The 23,834-nt window shown below is 43.1% G+C and overlaps 1 protein-coding gene across 16 annotated transcripts in view; it reads left to right on the forward strand.

The window, feature by feature from the left end:
* The window catches only part of LOC109432457 (uncharacterized protein CG43867), a 917,308-nt gene that overhangs the window by 884,729 nt on the left and 8,745 nt on the right, over nucleotides 1-23,834 (forward strand). For 4 of the 16 annotated variants that reach the window (XM_062860239.1, XM_062860252.1, XM_062860255.1 and 1 more), the window contains 15 exons: nucleotides 13,351-14,148; nucleotides 14,211-14,366; nucleotides 14,431-14,680; nucleotides 15,075-15,238; nucleotides 15,295-15,717; nucleotides 15,779-15,922; nucleotides 15,986-16,130; nucleotides 16,190-16,302; nucleotides 16,373-16,582; nucleotides 17,441-17,566; nucleotides 18,239-18,334; nucleotides 18,754-18,866; nucleotides 18,932-19,310; nucleotides 19,644-19,818; nucleotides 19,898-20,534. In XM_062860239.1, the coding sequence (XP_062716223.1) occupies nucleotides 13,351-14,148; nucleotides 14,211-14,366; nucleotides 14,431-14,680; nucleotides 15,075-15,238; nucleotides 15,295-15,717; nucleotides 15,779-15,922; nucleotides 15,986-16,130; nucleotides 16,190-16,302; nucleotides 16,373-16,582; nucleotides 17,441-17,566; nucleotides 18,239-18,334; nucleotides 18,754-18,866; nucleotides 18,932-19,310; nucleotides 19,644-19,818; nucleotides 19,898-20,534 (3,929 nt within the window). The remainder of the gene's footprint in view (nucleotides 1-13,350; nucleotides 14,149-14,210; nucleotides 14,367-14,430; nucleotides 14,681-15,074; nucleotides 15,239-15,294; nucleotides 15,718-15,778; nucleotides 15,923-15,985; nucleotides 16,131-16,189; nucleotides 16,303-16,372; nucleotides 16,583-17,440; nucleotides 17,567-18,238; nucleotides 18,335-18,753; nucleotides 18,867-18,931; nucleotides 19,311-19,643; nucleotides 19,819-19,897; nucleotides 20,535-23,834) is intronic. The other 12 variants (XM_062860241.1, XM_062860243.1, XM_062860242.1 and 9 more) reach the window with 12 other exon arrangements.

Below are 23,834 nucleotides of genomic sequence, written 5' to 3' on the forward strand. Positions count from 1 at the left end.
GTTCCTTCTTACATCTGTAATATCTATGTGGTTGGAGTAGTTTGTAGATTCCGCTATACTGGAACATCCATCACATGCTCTGGGGATGAGCATTGAGCATGGTTGTAGGTGAAAAAGACGAATGGCGAAGGGATATGCCACTCACGCACTCTATTCTACTTATTTTCCTCTTGTTTTCCTAGTCGTCTTTTTGTTTTCGTCCTTAATGCTCCCTTTGGAAACACGACTAGAAATGAATAACGCAGGGGATAGTGTACCAAAGTGCACAACCAGTAAATTTCATAGCATAGATTCATATTACGCCTACAAAACGGGAAAAGGCGAACGAACTGTGCCGTATCACCTATACAATTATCTCAACTCACAGTCTCACCGTACGCCTGCGAAAAAGGCATCCACGCACCAACGCGAACCTCTGCTGTACAGCCATTTCCCAAAGCACACCGACATCCACATGAACTTGCGCAGACGCGGTGACCAGCATGGGAAAGGGATTGAACCATAACTTCCAATCCTTTTTTGTACATTGACCTGCAATCTGACGTGACAGACGTCATTCTTGCCTAAACATACATCATCAATACTTACACGTTGATGACGCTTGTTAATCCCAAGCAGCTATCTCATTGGTTCCTTGTGTGATTGTAGTAGATTTGGCGATATTTGAGTAGCATCTACGGATGATCAATTTAACTCAAGCTCAAGCACGACTTTTTTCTTCTAAGAAAAAAAAAACGTAGTAAGCTAGACAAAAAATCATTTTGTCCTCGTTTCCCCTAACGACACCCAGAGAAGACCTGGCTCCACGGGAAAAGCTGTTGCCTATAGATTTCCCCACAGGCGGAAAATCTCCAAAGCAGAACGGAGCAATAAAGTTATTATTACCGTTCTTGATGCTGCTGTTGTTGTTATTGTTACTATTATTAAGTTAAGTGTGCGCATAGTTGGCGCGGTTCGGATGCTGCTGCTGCTGTTTGTGATACGTGTGGAGTTTTGTTTTCTCTTCGCTGCTGTTGTGGCCGCACCCATTCGGATGGGATGTCATGACATAGCTATGTACCTACATCTAGAGAGTAGATCGAGTGTCAACTCAGTAGTCGTGGATTTCGTTTGTTTTTGTTTCTGTCTCCCACTTTCCATTAGTTGGTTTGGTTTGGGTGCAGTGTGTAAAGTTGATCTAATTAAATGTGAGAAGATTGCAAGTCGTTTGTCAAAGTAGTCGGATGGGCGGTCGGTCGGTTGTTAGGGCAACGCATCAACGAACACAGCACGCAGGCTTGGTACACCTTTCAAAGCGAAACATTGACCCCGGATCGCGCCAAGACAAGGCGTGACTAATCACTCGGGTTACTTGGTTTACTTTGATCATTGGCGTTCAATATTATACCAGCTTCTATTGAATCATAGTAATCGAAAATGAAATCACTTTCATTTACATAGTGATATTTAGCACAAATCACATTTCTCATTAGGCCACAGGAGTGAATCTTTAGGCACGGAAAAAGGGAAATAACTCGATGATTGTATTGCATGATTTTTCTTTATAGTGGGAGTGTTCACCACCTCGTTTTCCTCGTTGAACCGGAATGGGTGAAGTCGGTATAAACGCACTGTTCAAGAAGAATTACTGACTAAGCTTTATCAAACGATAACGCATACTATTACAGGTTGGATTCCTTTATTTGGGAAAAGGTATAGAAAAATCATGGAATTTTATGAAAAAAAAAATCATGACATTTTTCAATTTCCATTATTTTTGGTGCAAACATAATGCTGGAAAAATAACGATGTCGTATCGTTTCACATCCCTGTCTAGGGATAGTTTTGAATCAATCACTTCTCGACTGACGCAGCTAACCCCGATCTCCCCCACCCACAAAAAAAAAACAGGCAAATTGCTCAGGAAGTTTTCCTTGCTTTGCTGTTTCGCTTCGAACAGCTGGTTACCGGCAAGCTTAATTTTGACATGCCATACAGCTGCCACATCACCGACACCGGTCCGGTTCGATAAGGCATCGCAGGAGGCAACGACTTTCTGGGCCCAGCCAGCAGCAGCAGGTACTTTACATGGGTTGCTTCGTTTCTTGGCTGGTTCGGTCCTGCTGACTGCTGGCTGACTGTTATGCAAATAATGTTCTAGGTAGTGCACAATCGGCATGACCAAACGGAAAAATTCGACTAATATACGAGGCCACACCCAAAACGAGTTCCGATTAAAGGTCGTACCGCACCGCACAGAATGTGGCATAAGAATGGACATTTGAGTCACCCGAGAATTGTGTGTCGAAAGAGGAAACGATCTTAATTAGCAATCAAGTTCGAGGAGAGAGATTAGACGAAATTCGAGGTGTGTCAAGGATACGAGTGAAGTCACGCACATGCTGGACAGAAAGTAAGAGAAACACCCTGATACGAAACAAATCGATTTTACTTCGGAAGTAGGTAATCTTTCTTTGTTCTGTAGCTATAGTCTTCGTGATAACTGTGTTGTCAGCGAAACTATGAACATGCAGGAACAAACAAAAGAAATCAATCATTTCAATTTCTGATCTCAGTTGCCGGGATTCACTGGTGTAGCTGACGTGGCGAAGTTCTGTTGAACCCCCTGTCTGATTCAGTTGCACAGCTGATAAGATGTCAGATGATGTAGCCGCGTACTGTTTGCACTGTGCATATTCCACTTTATGCTACACGGAAAAATATTATAACCCAAAGAATAAGTTTTAAAAACTCAAATTTGACTAAACTGCTTAAAGTTTTAACTCAAAGTTGGGTTGTTTTCTCCCTCGCCCCACCGCAATGTTTTCGAAAACAAAGAGAGAAGCACCGACTCATCCGCTGCTCTTCCGTGGAAGAAGCCAAATTTGGGTTTTCTTGAGTTAACCCAAATTTGCGTCAATTGAGGCCTCCGTTGGGTGAAAATAACTTACCACTGGGTTAATTTTTTTGCCGCTTTCAAACGAGAACTACTCACTCGCCACTATCGCTGTTTGACGCAAATTTGAGTAATTCCACGGAAGACCGGAATTGCGTCAAAACAACTTAAATTTGGGTTCATTTGTAGTTCCGTGTACATGAAAGACGATGTTTGAGGGAAGATACACAGTGGAAGAAAACTGAAAACTGGGAGAGAAATATTTGTCAATCAATAATTGAGGTTAAAAAACTACTCAAAATGGTTCAAAAAACTGTAAACGTTACACTTTTGATTGTCATTAATTTGTTTATAATCTCTGCTCCTTTTTTCTACGCTCTTATCATTGTGTACACTTCAACCTAATCTGTTTCGTCCGAAAACCATGTTTAAAATTATACCCCTCGGAGCGTGGGTTCGATTCTCGCTCCAGTCGGCGGAAACTTTTCACTTATTATTAGATAACGGACAACACACGAAACACCCAGTAGTCCAGTGGAGAATTTTCCGTTTGTCGAAAAGTTTTCACTGCCTGGAGCGGGAATCGAACCCACACTCCGAGGCTTACGAAACGGCCAGACGATTGACACCCCTAACCGCACGGCCACGAAGCCCATTGGATTGTCCGTGGTCTCATGTTCGTGATCGTTAGTCTGTGCAACCCCTGGCTTTCTCTTTTGTTCTCTTTCGATTAGTACTGCCTAATAAGAGAACCTTCACTTATCATTGGGTCATATGAATAAAATGTAGTAATTCCTTCTTTAAATTCCTACGCAGTTTCTTACACAATTCTTCCTTTGATTTTCCCCGAAGTTTTTCTTTGAATTCCTGGAGACTTATTGGAGTTTCTTTCTTGATTTGTCCAGGAGTTTCACCCAAGACTTCATTCGGGTGCCTTTTTTCTCAATTTGCTCCCAGAGTTCTTCTCGAGATCCTTGTTCGTGGGATTTTTACCAGATTTCTTTTGAGAATTTCTGCAGGGGTTTTAAATGGGCTCTCATCAGGATATGTGCCAGAGTTTCTTGGGAGACTTCTTCCGGACTTCTCCCTATCAAAATTATCCCAAAATTCCTGCAGAGATTTGTATTTGTGCGTTTCTCCAGGGATATTTGCGATACTTCTGCAGCACTTCTTTTCCCAGTTTAGCATAGATTCTCGCGTAAGATTTCACCAATAGTTCCTCTGGAAAGTTTGCAGACTTCTTGGAAGTCTCAGAAAAGAGCAATAAAGGGTCGCAAAGAGGCATTTTCATGGGTTTCTGGGGGGATTCAGGAGGTTTCAAAGGGTTTAAAAAGTGTTTTAGAGGACTCCATAAAAAAAAACATTTTAAGTTTCTTGTAACTTGTCGCCCATGAGCTCAGGGGGTAACAGAGCGCTTCCAAAAGAATTTCTAGGACAATTTCAAGGAGGTTATGGTCTTTATGTGTTTCAGTTGTTTTTATCGAATTTCAAGATTTTAGTTTCAGGGGGTTCAATATTTAAGGTTTAAGAAATTTCAGAGGGTTTCAGGGAGTTTCGGGGGGCATTCATGGTATCAAAGCTCATCTCAGGGGGTTTCATGGAATTTTCAGGGGCGTTTTACGGTGTCTTAAGGGGTTTTAGGTGTTTTTAGGAGAGTTCAACATGAACCAGAGGGCTTTCAAGAGGGTTCTGGAGAGTTTCAGGGAGATTTGAGGGAGTCTTAGGGGGTCTCATTGTTGTCTGAGGGGGTCTTAGGGGTGTGTCTGGATATCTCACGGGGGCTGAAGGGGAGTACAGTGAACCTCATGAACGTCAGGGGCGTTTCAGGTTGTCTAAGTGGGTTTCAGGGGGTTCCATGAAGAGTCAGCGTTCCAGGGATCATGTGCATTCAGGGGTTTGCGGAAGGACTCTGGATGGGTTAGAGAGTTTCAGTTGTATTTTAGCATTGGAGGCCCTGAATCGCTCTGAAATGCTCTTTGAACTTCTTCAAACGCCTCTGAAAGGGCTTTAAACTCTATCAAACAAATCTCTAACTTTTGAAACCCCCTAAAATCTTCCTGGAATGCCCCAGAAGTGCACCTAATACTTGTTGAAATTTCAATTTAAGCCCTCTTTCCTGGAGCCACCAAAACACCCCTGAAACCTCCTTCTTTCAGGCTCCCTTGAAACCCCAAGCAATCCCTTTGGCGGTATCTCAAACACTTGAAAACCTTTTTTCGTGCGAATAGGAGACAATCAGTGAAGTACTAGATTGAAAGTAGTGAGCTGGATTTTTGTATGGTGAGATGATCAATTCTCCATTTCTGCAATGAAATGGTGCAAACAGCGTAGGTTATATGATTTATTGTCTAATTTGATGCTGTTTGAGCAAAAGTTTGGTTAACTGTGTTGCTGAAGTTGCAGGAAAAAATAATACAACAACACAGTTATTCAAACTTTTGCTCAAATAGCATCAAATTAGCCAATAAATCATATAACCTACGCTGTTTGCACCATTTCATTGCAGAAATGGAGAATTGATCATCTCACCATACAAAAATCCAGCTCACTACTTTCAATCTAGTACTTCACTGATTGCCTCCTATTAAGTTCTCTCAATTAAAGTACTGACTTAATTTATGCACAAAGTTCCCTATTTTTATGCCTTGTTTGAATTTATGCATATTTTCAAATTATGCATGCCGGTAGGAATCTGGCAGAACTTCTGAGAAAATTTTTATGTGGAATACCTAGGAAAATGTCGTAAAAATAAAGAAACTTTTGAGAAATGGTATTAGGGGGTATTAAGGGGGTTTCCGAAACGTTTAGGGGGTCTCAGGACTCTTCAATGGGCGTTCCAAGGCCATTTCAGAGGCCATTTCAAACATTTTCAGGGGGTTTCAGGAACATTTTTAGAGCGTTTCGAGAGATATTAGGAGTATTTCATAGCATTTCAAGGGGTTTCAGGAGTTTGTGAAGATTATTGATAACCTTTGTATTATAGGGATTTCCAGAAAGGGGAATGCTTGGAATACTACTTTCTGCTACTAGAGGTTTTAGAGAGTAACGCACCTTTCGGTACTCCCGAAAGCCTTGTAATGCTTAACCCGCTAAAAATCTTCTGAATCTTCCTGAAATGCCTCCGAAATCCCCCTACAATCTCCATGGACTCCATGTAGCGCACCTGAGACCTGCAACGCATCCCCTGCAACCTGCCAAAATCTTCAGAAGCTTCCTAAAAATCTCCCTTTAATCCCCTTGCACCCCATGTAACTCAGACCCTCCTAAACCGCTGAAAATGCATCTGTAACGCTTTTAACCCCACCGAAAATCCTCTGAAACTTCCTAAAACGCCCCCGGAATCCCCCTAAAACTCGCTTGAACCCCATGTAACGCACCTGAGATCCTCACAAACTACCAAAGACGCACCTTTAACACTCACCAATAATCCTCTGAAGCCTCTGAAGGTTTTGACTAGAAAGCCTTAAAGATTGAACCCTTGAAAAGGTCCCAAACGGACCGAAACGTCGGGAATAATCAAAAACTAGTGTTTTCCATTCCCAGACTGCGGAACCAAACTGTAACAGTACAATCCTCTGAAGCTTCCCGACTTGCCTCCGAGATCCCCCTAAAACCTCCTCGGATCTCATGTAACGCAACTGAGACCCTCCGGAATCACCGAAAACGCACCTTTTTTTAATCCTCTGAAAATCTTTGGAAACCTTTTTAAAATGCTCCTAAGACTTGCAGGTACCACATGCACCACTTGGATCTCCTGAGACGCCATCGAGATCCCCTAAAAAGCCCCTTAGACGTCATGGTGCGCTTAGAACCACGTGAGTCTCCTCGGAAAACCCTCCTTCAACGTCCAGAGACCTTTCGGTACCCCCTGGAACCCCCTGCCTGTAGAATCATCTGAAACGCTCTTGGGACACGCCGCTTTGAAGCGCCCCAGAGCCATCCCCTGAGACCACCTGAAACACCCCTGAGACTAAAAGGGATACCTGGGGTCCATTGGACCCCAGGCGCCTTTCAGAGCTCGTCTTTGATGGAACACACTCAGCGAGGTGACGAAACTGAGGCCATGAAGGTATCCCTTTTAGGGTTAAACACTCCTGAGACCTCTTGGTATTCCCTGAAACCTTCTAAAACTTCTTTAAAACGCCCCTGAGATCTGCTGGTACCCTGCTGAAGCCCCTTGGTACCCCCGAAACGTCCCTGAAGCCTCAATGCATTTCAAGGAATTTTAAGGGATTTTGGGGAGGGGGGGCTTTTAGCAAAGTTTTCAGAGAGGTTTCAAAGGTTCAGAGTCCCTGGGACGTCCTGAAACCCTCTACAGAGCTCATGAAACCCCCGCTGGAACGCCTATCAAGCCTCCTGAAACTATTTTTGAAGAACCTGAAACACTCCTAAAATCAGAGGGTATCTCTTGAATAAAGGCTTTTCAACCACTTGGAATTCCCTCTGGAAGTTATCTGTAACCCCCTAAGATACCCCGATAACCCTAGAAACGCCATTGAAATCTCCTGAAACACTCTGAAACCCGTTGAAATTCTCTGAAACGCCCCTGCTTTAAGAACCCCTTGAAACCTTTCTAGAACGCCCGTAAAACCCTTCCTAAAATCCCGGAAACCACGTGAAACATCACTTAAATCCTCAGGGGAAACGGCTTGCAAGGGGTTCCAGGCATTTTTCAAATTGATTTAAGCACAGTAAGGTTCTAAGATTCCTAGTAGGAGGATCTTTAAAGAACCCTTGAAAATAATTCCGCAATAAAACTTGAAATTCACAAATAAGTTCTTGAAGAAAGTTGTGAAGAAATCTTTTAAAAAAAATCTTTAGAAATGTGAAGCGTATACAGAGGAAATCATTGAAAGTTTTCTTGAAGCAATCCCTGGACTAATTCTTGATGAAAACCTCAAAGGGAATTCCGCGGCTCAAAGGGAACTCGTGTTGGAGTTTCTGAAGATGATGTAATAACTAAAGCAGTCCCTGGAGAATTTCTCAACGGATTCTTTGGCGGAACTGCTTAAAAAAATCGTTGGAGAAATTCCTAGAGCAACCCTAAGAAGAAATTCGGGATAAATCTTTCGTGGAATTTTCGAAACAATTTTAGAAAATGTTTTTAGAGATAATCTTGCCAGAAATATTGAAAATTCTTGGAGGAGCTTCTAAATCAGGAATTCGAGAAATTCACAATAAAAACCTTTGATAATTTTCGAATCAATCGAAACAATTCTCGAAGAAATCCTTAAAAAACATCAATGAAGGCATTTCTGTAAGAATCATTTACAAAGTATCTGAGTAAATTCTTGAAGCAATTTCTAAAGGAACTCTTGGAAAGGATACTTGGGAAAATTTCACAAGTATTCCTTGGACACGTGAAATTATCCTTGCAGAAATTCTTGGAAGAATAAAAGATAAAATTACTTGATTAGTTCATAAAACAATTGTCGATGGAAATCGTGAATCAGCTCCTGAACAAAACTGAATATCAGAAGAGTTTTCTGAAGGAATCCTTTGGCGAGTTTCATGAGGAATCATTGGAAGAATTTCTGAGAAATTCTTGTCAAAATGTTGGAGAAGTTTTTGAAGGAAAACTTGAAGGAAATACTGCTACAATTCATCTGAAGAAATTTTTTGAAAGAATCTTCGAGGATTTTCCTGGAATTTTTGGAGGGATCCCTGATAAAAAGTATCATAAAAATACGATAAATTTTATTGTTACAACACCATTTTTTCGAAAAATATTCACCATTAAACATATTGTAATTTACACAGCACACTCACCATCACCCCTATTGTTCTATACCATTCGGCGAATGGTAAATGGCACTTTTACAATAAAAAATGATGGTCGTTATGTATCTTAACCATAAAATTTTGAGAAAATTTTCATACACTTTTTCGCGAAAAACAATAGAATGTATTGTGTTTTTATGAGACATTTTTAGGGCAATTTTCAAAAGAAAACAATATATCTTAATGTTTTTTCATTGTTCTTACAATACAAATACAATTAATTGAATGGCGTCAAATGAATCGTTGTTACAATAAAAATACAATAATATTTGTTGTTATTTGTAAGCAGTTTTCGCTTTTGAAAATCCATAGAATTTATATTTCCCGCTAACATTTATATCCAGCATTTACGAGCACTAACGTCCGCCAGAATGATATGCACATTTTATGATAAGAATCAAACACTCTGATGTATGTCTGGTATGTATTGCTTGGCAGCTGTTGATAAGATCTATCTTCAATCTTTTCAAATAACTGCCAAATATCACAAGTCAGACCTCAGGTCGTATGATCCATACCATAAATCGTTCACAATTCATGTGGCCATTAGTATCTGTAAATGCTGGAGAAAAATGTTACCGAGAAATATGAATTCTTTGGTTTTTCAAAGGCGAAATCTGTTTACATAACAACAAATATTATTGCATGTTTATTTTAACATCGGTTCAATTGACCCCATTAAACTAATTGTATTTGTATTGTTATCAATGGCAGTTTACTATTTACTAGATTCCTTTAATTTATTGGAAAACATTAGAAAAATCATTGTTCATCTTTTTCTTGTCTTAACATCCTCACTTGGCTAAACCTGCTTTTCAGCTAGTTCTCTATAAGTACTTCCTCAGTTATTCATTGAGAGCTTCCTCTGCCAACACGGCTTGACGTCTGTCAGTTTTAGCGAATAACATTCGATAACCGAAACATCTACTGTACTCAAATTTAAAACGAAAACTATAAAAAATGTGTCAAGCGATTTTGTATTTGATTATACAAATATGATCCAAGCAACAATAATACTTATTGTTATTCATTTGTTACAAATTGTTTTTAGGTGTAATTGAGAAATAAACTCTTTTTTAATAAAAAGTCCATGAGAACTTTGCAGGCACTTTTGCAACTATTTAAAAACAACTTAAATTAATTTTTACTGATAGTAACTTTAAATTATTATAGAACTATTGAAAAACAATCGAATCAATCAGTCACTAATAAAGCTAATGTTCACTTATTGTACGAACTATATGGGCTTGATTTCTATTGTAAAAAGTAACAATATATCTACTATGTGTTTTATTGTGAACAATAAAACCAGTCATTTGTTAATAATATTTACCATGTAAAGAATGGTAATTTTTTATCCGGGATTCTTGAAAGAACACATAGAGTAATACCTGAGGAACTTTTTTGAAGATTAACAGAGCTCCTGATAGGATCCTATGAAATTTTTGAGGGAATCTTTAGAAAAAATCTTAAGATTTTTTTAGGGTTTCTTGAAAAAATCCTTTGAAGCAATCTCCTAAGATTGTTAAGAGTATTTTTAAAACCTGAGAAATTCCTGATGGAATTTATACAAATCCCTGTTAAAATGCTTAAAAGAAATCCTGAATAAATATTTGGACGAATTGCTTGAAAAAAATTACAAAAAGTATTCTTGGAGAATTAAAAAAAAAATGAATATACGAATTTCTGGAGCAATTTTTGCAGAAACCGTTTGCGAAATTTCTACAGAAATGGAGAGTTGTTCGTGGGATTTATACCAGATTTCCTTTTAGAATTTCTGCAGGGGTTTTAAACGGGTCCCTGCAAGAGCACTTATCAGGATATGTTCCAGAGTTTCTTGGGAGATTTCTCCCGGAAACCCTATCAAAGTTATCCTAGAATTCCTGCGGAGATTTGTATTTGTGCGTTTCTCCAGGGATATTTGCGAAACTTCTGCAGCACTTCTTTTTCCCAGTTTAACATAGAGTTTCGCGTCAGATTTCAACAATAGTTCCTCTGGAGTCTCAGAAAAGAGCAATAAAGGGTCGTTAATAAAGGATAGTTTTGAGAAGGTTCAACGTTTAAGAAATTTCAGATGGTTTCAGGGATGTTTTTGGGAGTCTCGGAAGCATCCAGGAGATTTTAGGAGCTTATTTATTTGTAGTTCCAGAGAGTTTCTGGAAGTATCGATGATATCAAAGCTAATCTCAGGGGCTTTTAGGGGCCCCAGATAGTTTCATGGGTATGTCAGGGGCTTTTAACGGTGTCTCAGGGGGTTTTGGGTGTTCTTAGAAGCATTCAAAAGGAATCAGAGGGCTTTCGGGGGCTTTCTGGACTGTTTTAGGGGGAATTTAGGGAACTTCAGGGAGTCTTGTGGGGTCTCATCGGTATCTGAGGGGTCTTAGGGGCATGTCTGCGGAACTCAAGTGGGCTCAGGGGGAATTCAGTGGACCTCAGGAACGTCATAGGATGCTCCAGGGGTTTTTTGAGGGGGTCCTTAGAGATTTCAGGGGGTTTCAGGGGTGTTTCAGATTGTCGGAGAGATCCTTGTTTGAAATTCAACTTCCATTTTTACTGTGCGGGGGTTATTTCAGGGAGGGTATTCTTTTAATGGCGCTTCGTCTGATTTCTTTGGCATTAAAAAGGGAGTTTCAGGGACGTTTCAAGAGGTTTTAAGGGCGATTTAAGGGGGGGGGTCTCTGAACTCTTCAAAGGGAGCTACAAGCAATCTCAGTGGCATTTCAGACAATTTCAGGGGGCTCCAGGACGTTTTTAAGAGCGTTCCGAGAGGCTTTAGGAGTCTTTGATTGCATTGCAGGAGTTTCAGTTGTTGTTGAATATAATTTGATAACCTTTGAATTATAGTGATTTCCAGATAGGGAGTTTTCTTGGAGTTTTGGAGGTGTTATAGGGGTGCCACTGGAAATGCCTCCGAAGCACCCCTACAACCTCCACGGACTACATGTAATACATCCGAGGCCCTCCGAAACAACCTTCAATGCCTCTAAAACTCACCGAAAATCTTTTGAAGGTTTCCAAAATGCCCTCGGAATACCCCTAAACCCACCCGGACCCTATGTAACGCACCTGAGACACTCTGAAATCACCGAAAAAGCATTTGTAACGCCTCTAAAACCCGTCGGTAATGCTCTGAAAATCTCTGGGAGCCCCCTCAAATACTCTCAAGACTTCAAGGTACTTCCTGAATCACCTTGGATCCCCTGAGACGCCCTAGAAATCTCCTAATCTCCTAAAACGCTCCGTGAATCCCCTGGGCGCCCCAAAGACCTCTTCAAATGCGCCAGAGACCTCCTGAAATGTCTTCCTGAAATGTCTGTAAAGCCCTTGAGATCCGCTGGAGCTCCCTGGAAACCCAGAGATCATTAGAAGCGCCCGAGAAGCTCCCGGAATCCCCTGAGACCTCTTAAAACACCACTTTGGCCTTTTGAAGCGATCCTGAGACCTCATGGTACTTCATGAATCCCTTTAGAACTCCTTTGAAACGCCCCTGAGATCTCTTGATACTCTGCTGAAGCCCCTTGGTATCCCCTGAAATGCCCCTGCAACCTTCCTTTGCTCTCTCCTATAAACTCCTGAAACCCAGATGTTGAATGCTCATGAAACCCAGATAAGCTAGTTAATCCCAATGTTGTGGTCAATATTTGCACTAATTGTGGAACGGTTCACTCCCATAGTAAAAATTTTAAATTGTCTTGTACAAATTTGTCACGTTTTCGTTTTCAAATTACATTGGAGTTTTAAAAGGGTTTCCATAAGGATTTCAGTGCATTTCAAGTCGTTTTTGAGGGGTTTTGGAGGTTCAAAGTCCCTGGAACGCCCATGAAACCCTCTTCAGCGCTCCTGAAACTCCTTTAGACCGCTAGAACAACTCAAACCTACTGAAACCCCTTTTGAATTACCTGAACCGCCCCTAAAATCCCGGTGTATCTAGAGGAACGCCTTCGATACCGCCTGGAACCCGTTTTAGAAATTTTCCGTAACCCCTTGAGACTCCTAGAAACGCCCTTGAAACCTCCTGAAACCCGTTGAAACGCCCCTGCTTCTGAAACCCCTTGAAATCTTTTTAGAACGCTCGTTAAACCCTCTGAAACATTGCTTGAACGTCCATGAAAATGTCGAAACCCCGAAACCTCATGAAACACCCCTAACATCCCCAGAGAAAACGGCTTCCAGGGGGTTTCAGAGGAGTTGCAATGCATTTCAAGGCGTTTCGGGTGGATTTACAGGGATTGAAGGGAAGTTGTTTACGTAAATTTCCGAAAGCTCTCAAGAAGGTTCCAAGGATGATTCAAAGGGATTCGATGATCTTTTAATGCGTTTTAAGGCGTTTCAGGTGGGGTTTTCAGGGATGGTTCAAAGCATTTCAAAACATATTGAAGGTTTTCAAGAAAGGTTCTAGAATAATCAAAAGGTTGAAGTCCTTCGAATGCCCCTGAAACCCATGAAACACATCTATACCCCTGAATCTCTCTAGAGCGCTGCTGAAACTTGCTTTGAACGCTAGAACATCATTCCTTTAACGGATTGATCAACTTCATATGACCTGTGGACAATTGTCTTATGGATAAAGAAGAATAACATCGATGTACAAAAAAACGTTTCGTCCGAGACCAGTTTCTTTCAAATACCTCAATGCTTGCCTCCTGATACAATTCTAAACGTTTCTTCCCCCCCTTTCTCTTCTCCTGCAACAGGTCCGGGCCATGGAGCAACGACTGTGTGACTGGCCCAAGCCACAGAGCATAACTGGGCCATCCGGAAGCAGTGGCCTGAACAGTACTGGTGCAGCGCAAGGCCCCAGCTCCAACTCCAAAGCCCCCATCGAGAAGGTCAAAATCACGCAGCTCGAGTCGGCCGTCGAGGAGCAGAAACAGCTGAGGCTTCAGGACGCCCGCCAGGTCGGTGCCAAGGCGGCCAAAATCAAGGAGTGGGTCACCAACAAGCTGCGCGAGCTCGAGGAGCAGAACCAGCTCCTGAGGGAGCAGAACATCAAGTGCAATCAACAGTTAGAGTTGTTAAGGAACCACATCGCAACCCAAAGCAGTAGACATAGTATACAGCAACCCGTTAGATCTAGTTTAAGCTTAGACGTACAGGACTACAAACGGCGCAGCGGTCGACGGCGGAGCGAATCGTTAGATCCGCCGGAGCATCGCTCCCTCTTGACGTCCTCTTCCGTGCACCACCATCGGCGAAATCTCTCGATGGAACCTCAGGAATTAGCTAGAGACTTAGCGGCCGCCGTCGACGGCCTTAACCTAATACCCCTCGTTCCGGGCCATCAGCCCAGTCCCAACTCGGACGTGGACACCGCGCATGACTACGCGGAAATCTACACGCCTTCGCGCGAGAAGGCCCCCACCTGGCTCAAAGGGCTGCCCAGCGGGGGCTCCAGTACGACCACCTCGGACTCGGTGGCCGACCTGGGGACCCCGCGACCCCCGACGCCTCCACTCCATCGGTTTCCCAGCTGGGAAGCGAAGATCTACCAGGTAAGAGGCGGCGTCTATGTCTGAGATTCATATCTGAGATCTGTATTGTGCGTATTCGACAGGTGGCCAACGATGGCCTAGCGGGTGACGAGAACGAATCTCAGGACCAGGAGTCCGGGTCCGGAATGACGTCCAGCGTCGGGATGAACTCCCGCTCGCAAACCGTGTCCGGTGGATACTGTGATATTAGTGTACCGGTTTACGCCACCGTTAAAGGGGTATGCGAGATTTTTGGGTTTCTCGGGGATCACCAAGAACTAAGCGAGGTCTTCTCTTTCGCAGCGTGCTTCCCAGATCCGATCGATGCCATTTACCGGAGATTCCAGCGACGACAGCAGCGACGGCGAAGATCATGGTGCCATTATGACCTGTGCTACGTCCACCCACAATTCGCACAACTCAACCAGCACGGACAATACCGAGACGAGCACCTCGGGCAGTGCGTCTAGTCCCTCGAAGAGTCTCAAAACCTCCTCTAGTCTGAGTCCCGCCAAGCGCAGCGGGTCCGAAAGTCCAAAGAATAAAGCACGAGGTAACCTTCAACGACTACAGCCAAGATCTAAACTCGCTTATTTTGTGCTAATATTGGCTTTAGAGCTCACTCACACTAACTAACCCTTTCTAACATAACATAACCTCATTTTTGCATTCGCTTTAATCTCAAAATTTTGCGCTCCTGCTGCCGGTGTTACATTATTCCTACCTTATCTTAAAGCAACCTTGGTTTTAGCGCTGGGATTCCATTCATTTCGCAGAGTGTAATTCGACCGTACCCGCACAACGATATTGATCGAACCGATTGACGAAGAAAATTAATCTTCCGTTTTTTTTCTCTTTGTTTTCATCTCCACACAAAATTCTGCCCCTTGCACACACACACACTTTCGATACACACCCCCATCATTTCCCACCACCATCGATTGTAGTAATTTCAGAAATGTCCTTTGAATCAGGGCTGTCCGACGACTACGCGATACCACCGGACGCCGTATCGGCCGTGGACACTACCTGCATGGACGCGTCGATGCCCTCGCTGCTGATGCGAACCTCGTACGCCGATTCGCCGAAAAAGATGGAAACCTTGGAGAAGGTACGCGTCCTACCTTTGTTAACGGACCTTGGCATTAACGGTTTTGGTTTCTTTAGGTTGGTCACCTTGCGAAGCTGGGCGGCAAGCTGAAGACGTGGCGCAAGCGGTGGTTCGTGCTGAAGAACGGCCAGCTGACGTACTGGAAGAGCCAGCATGACGTGAACCGGAAACCTCAGGGAACGATCGCACTGGACGAGGCGTGCCGGATAAACCGGGCGGAGGGAGCGTCCACGTTCGAGATCGATACGGGCAAGAAGGTGTACTATCTGACGGCCGATTCCAACGCGACGATGGACGACTGGATACGGGTGCTGCAGAACGTCCAAAGGCGGAACGCCACGAAGCTGCTGCTCAGCCGGGACGATCAGAAGCCGACGCTGCAGGGTTGGGTTACCAAGGTGAAGAATGGCCACGCTAAGAAGTGCTGGTGCGTGCTGCTGGGGAAGATGTTCCTGTACTTCAAGGCACCCGGGGAGACGGTGAGGATGGGCAAGATTTGAAGAAGGGTTTTATGACTGAAAGAATTGTCCTTATTTTTAGAATCCTTTGGGTCAGATCAACATGCGGGACGCTCGGGTGGAAGAGGTGGAGCATGTTTCCGATTCGGATTCGGAAGAACGCGAGGACCCTGCTCAAAGCCAAGCGAGACTGACCGTGGCCATTTATCCGCAGCAACAGGGAGTGGTACGTCTACCCTTTTGTATAAACCTTGGTTGTGGAAGCTAAACTTCAAATTTGTTTTGACAGGGGCCAACCTATTTGATTTTACCTGGAAAGCAAGAACGAGACAATTGGTTGTATCATCTAACGGTGGTTTCCGGTGGAGGACCAAATGCCGGTACCCAATACGAGCAACTCATCCAGAAACTGATGGAAACTGATGGCGATCCCAGTAAGCTTGAAGGCACTTTTCTTAACACGAATTTTACTAAAAAAGTATTTTTCAAACAGATTGCGTTCTCTGGAGGCATCCGATTTTACTGCACACCAAGGACAACATAACCTCACCACTGACTTCGTTACATTCCGAAACGCTTCAAGCGGAAGCCATCAAGCTCTTCAAGGTTAGTTTGCAATACCTCAGTTTAGAAACCTTGGGAACCTGTTGACATTTCTGTTTGCCATCATTTGCAGAGCTGCCAACTGTTCATGTCGGTGGCGGTAAACCAACCGGGCATCGATTACCACGTGGTCCTAGCCCAAAATGCCCTACAGCAGTGCCTGGACATGCCGGAACTGCAATCGGAACTGATTTGCACGTTAATAAAGCAAACGTCCCGCCATACCGGTCAGAAGCTGGGTGTAGGTGTCCAGGTAAACAAAAAACTGGGCATACCGGCTCGTGTAAGTTGCAAGTTGATACTCAAATCCGAGGGGAACGCGTGCCATTCGGCGTGCTTCTTCTCTTTGTTTACAATGAATGCCTTATAGTTTTAGTTCTCTTAGACGATCCCTCTAGTCCCCCCTTAGTCAGTTGTCCCATTAAACTACAAATATTCATTTTTAGTTTACTAACCGTTGTTTACATTTCAGTTAGTCACCCTCATCCCCAATGACAACACTAAATGAATGATTGGCTGTTCACACAAATTGGCACGAATTCAATCCAAATCGTATTCTTAGCTAGTTACATAGTTTCAAAACTACCAAAACCAAGATGTTCGATGCATGAATAGGTTTACCTTTTAATTCGACTTGTACAAACCTTGTTAACCACTTTGACATTTGAGGCATCAAACATTTTGACAAACAACCAGCGTTGCCAGATTTATTTGTAAATTTGACAAAATGGAATCAAAATTCTAAATTTTACAATCCTAGCCTGCTGTCCACCCCTGAAATCCTTCCCTACTTTGAACTATAGTTTGCAACATAAATTCTAAATATTAGCGATTCCCCTCCCTCCGAAAAAAAATACCGAAACCAAGCGAACTAAATGAAAACATGCCAACACGAGTAGGTGTCCAGAATTTCGATTCCGTACCATAACCGGTGTGAACGTACCTGCATGGATTATATCTTAACACCTTGTTTAAGCTTCTGGCACTTGTATCGTTTCCTATATATCTATCTATTCTACTTTCCTCTCTGTCTCGCTTATATGCTTATAGTTTCTTCTGTTTCGTATTTCCTTTCGTTTCTGTCCAATTCTTCATTTGTACGATTTCGTTTCAAACAACTTTTACACTTATTTTCGACAAGCTTCCACCTTTCGACCGGTGGTATCGGTTACGATTATCATTGAAAACCCGGCGACACTTCCACCAACACCACCAGCAGAGCCACCGCCACCAGCTCTACCTGAATAAGGTCGTGAAACGTGAGCAAGTGAGAAAAACGATTTTAGTGGTGGTCTAAAATAAAACAGAATCAACGTTACGTTTTTTTTTCATTCATCGTTCATACCAATCACTTGACACCTGACGCATTAGTGCTGCTATCTTTAGAACGAACAGTGTCTCTGCTGCACAGTAAATCCATCAACGGTAGCCATGATTTTTTGGTAGTTCCAACTTTTCATCGACAATGAAGTGTTAATTGGCAGCTGTCAGTTGACGGCCCTTGTAATCAAAGTAGGCTTTGATTAATTACATTTCTGTTGAACACCACAGCATGTATCGTATTTATGTTACAGTTTTTTTCTATAGGATTTATTTTTGTTTCGAACTAGCCGTGTTTTGATAAACAAACTATAGTTTTCATTTCCCTTCATACGTGTCAATTTATCTCTACCAAATCACTAGTTTTCCCAAACAAATAGATAGGATAGAAGCATCATGAAAACAAATGCAACAGCCTAGCGTTTCCATAGAAACAAAACAAAAAACAATAGTCCACCGATCTCATCAAAGTAGCCCAACTTTTGCCAACCATTTTTCTTTTCTTTCTCTTTCTCTCCGCCGCCCAAACCCAACGCTTGTCATAACCTTAAAATACCAATCTGCGTCTACGTTCCAAATCAATAAAACCTTTCTCAAAAAAATATCACGCAACCAATAGCAATTGCTGTTGTGTGCCACGCAGAGTTTGTTCACCTGCGATACGCTACAGGGCAATGCCTCTCAAGCGAATGGGAGCTCACCAACTTCCATTCAGGTAGGAATTACTGTGTTGTTATTTTATTTTCTCTTTCTTTGTTTCCTTTTGTTTTCATCCACCCAATGTTTTCTTACTGTTTCTTCTTTGTTGGTATTTTTGTACTTTTTTTATATGTCATCTATTTTTGGTTCCGATTTTGCGTTAAAGCAGCGGCTGCTAAACAAATTTTCCATGTTCATGATTCACATTTCAACCGTAGCTAAATTGATAATCAATACGCCCCAATCCGTAGTTTCATACTAACCAAATTTAATTTTGTTTTCTGTAATTAAGGTTTGCTGGAAAAAGTTACTAACAATTTGTCACTTATTCGCCTCATATTCACCTTTTCACTTTATCATTTTGATCTTTTCGGTTTCCTGGTTTTAACGAATCGTGACATTTCCATGCACATAACCTAAATTGCATACCCATAGGCGCCTTCGGTTCCTCCGATCGACTGCAAATCGAACCCGCCGGCGTACACGTTCATCCAGGGCTGGCAGCTCCTCTCGCTTGCTGTGTCGCTATTCGTGCCAAAGAACAATCGGTAAGAGCAACTTCCCACCTTAACCTACACACCTTGCCCTAACTCTGCGCATCTCCCTCCCGCAGCCTACTGTGGTACCTCAAGTTGCACCTTTCTCGCAACGCCGATTCGAAAACCGAGTGCGGCAAATACGCGGCCTACTGTGAGCGAGCGCTGGAGCGAACCATGCAGAACGGAGGCCGTGAAACGAAACCCTCGCGGATGGAGGTGTTGTCGATCTTGCTGAAGAACCCGTACCATCACTCGTTGCCGCATGCCATTCCGGTGCACATGATGAACGGTACCTACCAGGTGGTTTCGTTCGATGGGTCGTCCACGATCGAGGAGTTCCACTCGACGCTGGCGCAGGAGATTGGCTGCCGCGACGGGACCAATGGCTTTACGCTGTTCAGTGACGACCCGATCGAGAAGGACCTGGAGCACTATCTGGATCCGCAGGCGAAGGTGGGTATCTATTCCAGAAATTTTGAACGCCTGTTTAGTTGATGACCGAGACTTCAAAAACTACACTGCTATGGTTGCTAAAAAAATGAGACAAATCTCAGTATCTCCGGAAAAACAGCATGGAACGAGCTCATCAAATTGTTTACCTATTCTTCTATTGCACGGTTTTACCTGAGCTGAGGTCATCAACCTTGCAGTAGTCTGAAACTTTGTATGTCAGCCCAGAGATCTGAAATATCCTCGTTATCGCGCAGGGACCTTGGTTCCGAACATCCATATTTAAATATATTCTTTACGATTTCATTTGTTTATCGCAACTCCCTGTTCTCCTAGCTTTGCGACGTCATCTCCAAGTGGGAAACCGCTCTCCGCGAGAAGGGTTCCGGCAAGTTCGAAAACTCCCGGGTCATCCAGCTGACGTACAAAAACCGCCTCTACTGGAAGCACGCGGCCAAGCTGGAAACGGAAAAGGAACGTCTGCTGCTCAGCTACCAGATCAACCAGCAAGGTTTGGGCATCACATCTAGATCCAGTTGCGTTCCTCCGCTCAGAACTAACCTCATTCTTTTTCCCTCTCCTTGTTTCAGTTGTTCAAGGACGCTTTCCCTTGTCTCGGGATCTGGCGTTGGAGTTGGCCTCGCTGATGGCTCAGATCGACATGGGCGACTACGCAGCGGACAAGTCGAAGACGAGTTCCCTGCAAGCGTTGGACAAGTTCTATCCGTATCGCTACCGAGATGCCCTCACGCCGGATGGATTGAAGGAACTTCAAGAAGTCGTGGCCAGCAAGTGGTCCCTGCTGAAGGGCCGTTCCGTGGTGGACTGCGTCCGGATATATCTGACATGTGCCCGGAAGTGGCCCTTTTTCGGTGCTGCCCTCTTCCAAGCCAAACCTCGACATTCCGACCAGGCGATGGCATGGCTGGCCGTTTCCGAGGACGCCCTCAGTGTGTTGGAGCTGTCGTCGATGGCATCGATCGCCCGCTATCCGTACAGTTCGGTGATGACCTTCGGTGGTTGTCAGGACGATTTCATGCTGGTGGTCAGTGCGGACGATACCCTGGCGGGAAGCCCCGAGCAGAAGCTCCTGTTCGCCATGAGTAAACCAAAGATTCTGGAGATAACGCTCCTCATAGCGGACTATATGAATGCTCTGGGGCACACCCTGCCCGGAACGCCTCAGATGAATACTCTTACGAGGAACGGAAGCCATCGAAGTATTAGGTAGGTAACCAGTTACTTCTGATGTTGTTCGTATGAATGAAAAGCGATAAAGGAAGGAGTTATGTCCCGAAACGGGTGCACGCGTTATGGTCTGAACAGAACTCAAGATTATTTATTTAGCCAAGGTTTATATACAATGAGCTACTGATCCACCCAAGGTGCTTACAATAATGAAAAGGTGGACACTACACTGAATTAAATTTTGTTGTCGTTTCCATCGAATCCATGGTAGAATTAAGAACTGTACCAACAATTTTCAACCGAATGCAAAATTCTGTTAATTGTACTGAAACATTGTCAATATTACCATGCGTGTATTACTGTTGACTAAAAACATTCTTGGTTCTACTATTTGGTCATTGTAGTTTCGACCATGTAGACTTGAATGTTGCGCGTCTTAGATAAACATGGTCAAAAATACAATGTGAAAATAGTAACATCAAGAATGTTTTTAGTCAATGGTACTTCACGCATGCTAATATTGACAATGTTTCAGTACAATTAACAGAATTTTGCATTCGGTTGAAAATTGTTGGTACAGTTCTTAATTTTACCATGGATTCGGTGGAAACAACAACAAAATTAATTTCAGTGTACAAATGGAACAACAAAGGCTGAGCAAACTACATTCCGGTCTCGACACAGTGTTTCAATATTGTGCAAAAGAAGGAATTGACATTCACCCTTCTTATGTTTTTGAATAAATGCCCTCCTTTTTGGGCGTAACTTTTCTTACATCGAGTGAGAAGGGGGCAGAACTGTGGCTTCGTGGTCGTGCGGCTAAGGTCACCAAGCCTTTAGTCGCATCGTGCTAAGGAGCGCGGGTTCGATTCCCGCCGCAGCTGTCACGAAAAGTTTTCGACTGTGCCAGTGGGCGTTGTATGCTAGTCCGTTGTCTAGTATCGTGCTTCCTTCAAAGAGCAAATAGCTCACTGGAAGCATTAAACGTGTCCGTGTCTTTTAGAACTAACAATTCTCACTAATAGCTAGGTAAAAGACATGTTTTATTAAATAACATGCCCTGAGGAAGATCCCAACCCAAGGATCGAAACGTTGGCAATGATATTTTCCGTAACCGAAAGTCGGGAAAAACTCCCACAGATATCAGAAATGGCAGTCAAATCGAACCAAAAGAACGATCGTTCCGAATGAATCGATTCCAAATGGAATGTTAATTTCCTGGGGTTTTGGCTTGCAGTCTAGAACAATTTGCGTAGACTGATTTCAGATCATCGCCGTCGTTTCGGTCCAGGTATGAACCTGGGTACTGCGAATAGGATTGTTTTTTTTTTTCATGCTAGCTAACGTCCTCCAGCACACTTCTGTCGCTTTGTTTGAAAACACGCACGAGTGTTTAATTTTCAAATTTCTGAAGAAAAACTACAGGATTTCCTGGAGACATCCCTGGAGAAATTCTTGGACGAATGTCTGAAGCAATCCCTGGTGGAATCGCTAGAGGAATTCTGGGACGGACCACCATAAGAATTCCCGGAGCAATCCCTAGATGAATTCATAGATTAATCCGTAGAGGAATCCCTGGATGAATTCGTTGAGGAATTCCTGCAGGAATACCTGGAGGAAACCCTGGAGAAATTCCAGAATGAATTCCTGGAGCAAATCCTGAAAGAAATCATGAAGAAATTCTTGGATGATTCATGCAGGTTTCCCTAGAGGAATTCTGTAAAAAATCCCTGAAGAAATTTCTTGAGGAATTCCTGGATTCTTAGTGAAATTTCTGGAGAAATTTAAAATAAAATCCCTTGAGGAATTCCCGGAGGATACCCTGAAGCAATTTCTGGAGGAACATCAGGAGTTCAGGACGAATGCCAGGACGAAGTTTTGAACAATTTCCTGGCAGAATCCCAGTAGGAACTTCTGGAGAAATCCGTAGAGGAATTCTTGGGGAAATTCCGTGGATCTGAATTCATGGAGTCATGCCTGGATGACTGAATTCTGGGAGGAATCTCTGGAGAAATTTCTAAAGAAATTTCTACTGAAATTTCTAGAGAAATTCCCTGAGGAATTTCTGAAGAATTTCCAAGATGAATTTTTGGAGGAATTTCTGTAGGAATTACTAGAGGAATTACTGGAGGAATCATTGGAGGAATTCTTATAGGAATCTCCGGAAAAATCCTTAGAGGAATCCCTGAAGGAATTCCTGGCGGAATTTCTGAAGGAAGCCCTGGAGGATAAATTTCTGGATGAACCCCCGAAAGAATCCCTGGAGGATTTCTTGGAAGAATTCCTGAGGAAAAACCTGGGGTTATTCCCGGAGAAATTCTTGGATGAAATCCTGGAGGAACTCCTGAAGGAACTTCAAGAAGCACTCCTGGAGAAACTCCTACAGGAATACCTGGACAAATTCCAGGAGGAATTTCAAAAGAAATTCCAAGCGAAATTCCCATAGGAAGCTCTGGAGGATTTCCAAGATGAATTCTTGGAGGAATTACTGGATGAATCATTAGAGGAATCCCTGAAGGAATTCCTGGTAAATTCCTTGAGGAATTCCTGGTGGAATTTCTGAAGGAATCCCTGGAGGATGAATTCCTGGATTAATTTCTGAATGAAACCCCGAAAGAATCCCTGGAGGATTTCCTGGAAGAATTCCTGAAGAAAAACCTGGGGTTATTCCCGGAGAAATTCTTGGATGAAATCCTGGAGGAACTCCTGAAGGAACTTCAAGAAGCACTCCTGGAGAAACTCCTACAGGAATACCTGGACAAATTCCAGGAGGAATTTCAAAAGAAATTCCAAGCGAAATTCCCATAGGAAGCTCTGGAGGATTTCCAAGATGAATTCTTGGAGGAATTACTGGAGGAATCATTAGAGGAATCCCTGAAGGAATTCCTGGTAAATTCCTTGAGGAATTCCTGGTGGAATTTCTGAAGGAATCCCTGGAGGATGAATTCCTGGATTAATTTCTGAATGAAACCCCGAAAGAATCCCTGGAGGATTTCCTGGAAGAATTCCTGAAGAAATACCTGGGGTTATTCCCGGAGAAATTCTTGGATGAAATCCTGGAGGAACTCCTGAAGGAACCTGAAGAAGCACTCCTGGAGAAACTCCTACAGGAATACCTGGACAAATTCCAGGAGGAATTTTAAAAGGAATTCCTGAAGGATTTCCTGAAGAAATTGCCGTAGTTATTTCTGAAGGGATTCCTGGTGGAGTTCTTGGAGATATTCCTAGTAGAGTCCCTGGATGAAATCCAGGAATGCCTGGAGAAACTCCTGCAGAAATTCCTGGAGACATGCCTGTAGGTATTCCTGGAGAATTCTACAGAGAAATTTCTTGAGAAAT

Source organism: Aedes albopictus, chromosome 3 (genome assembly GCF_035046485.1).
Source record: "Aedes albopictus strain Foshan chromosome 3, AalbF5, whole genome shotgun sequence".
NCBI lineage: Eukaryota > Metazoa > Arthropoda > Insecta > Diptera > Culicidae > Aedes > Aedes albopictus.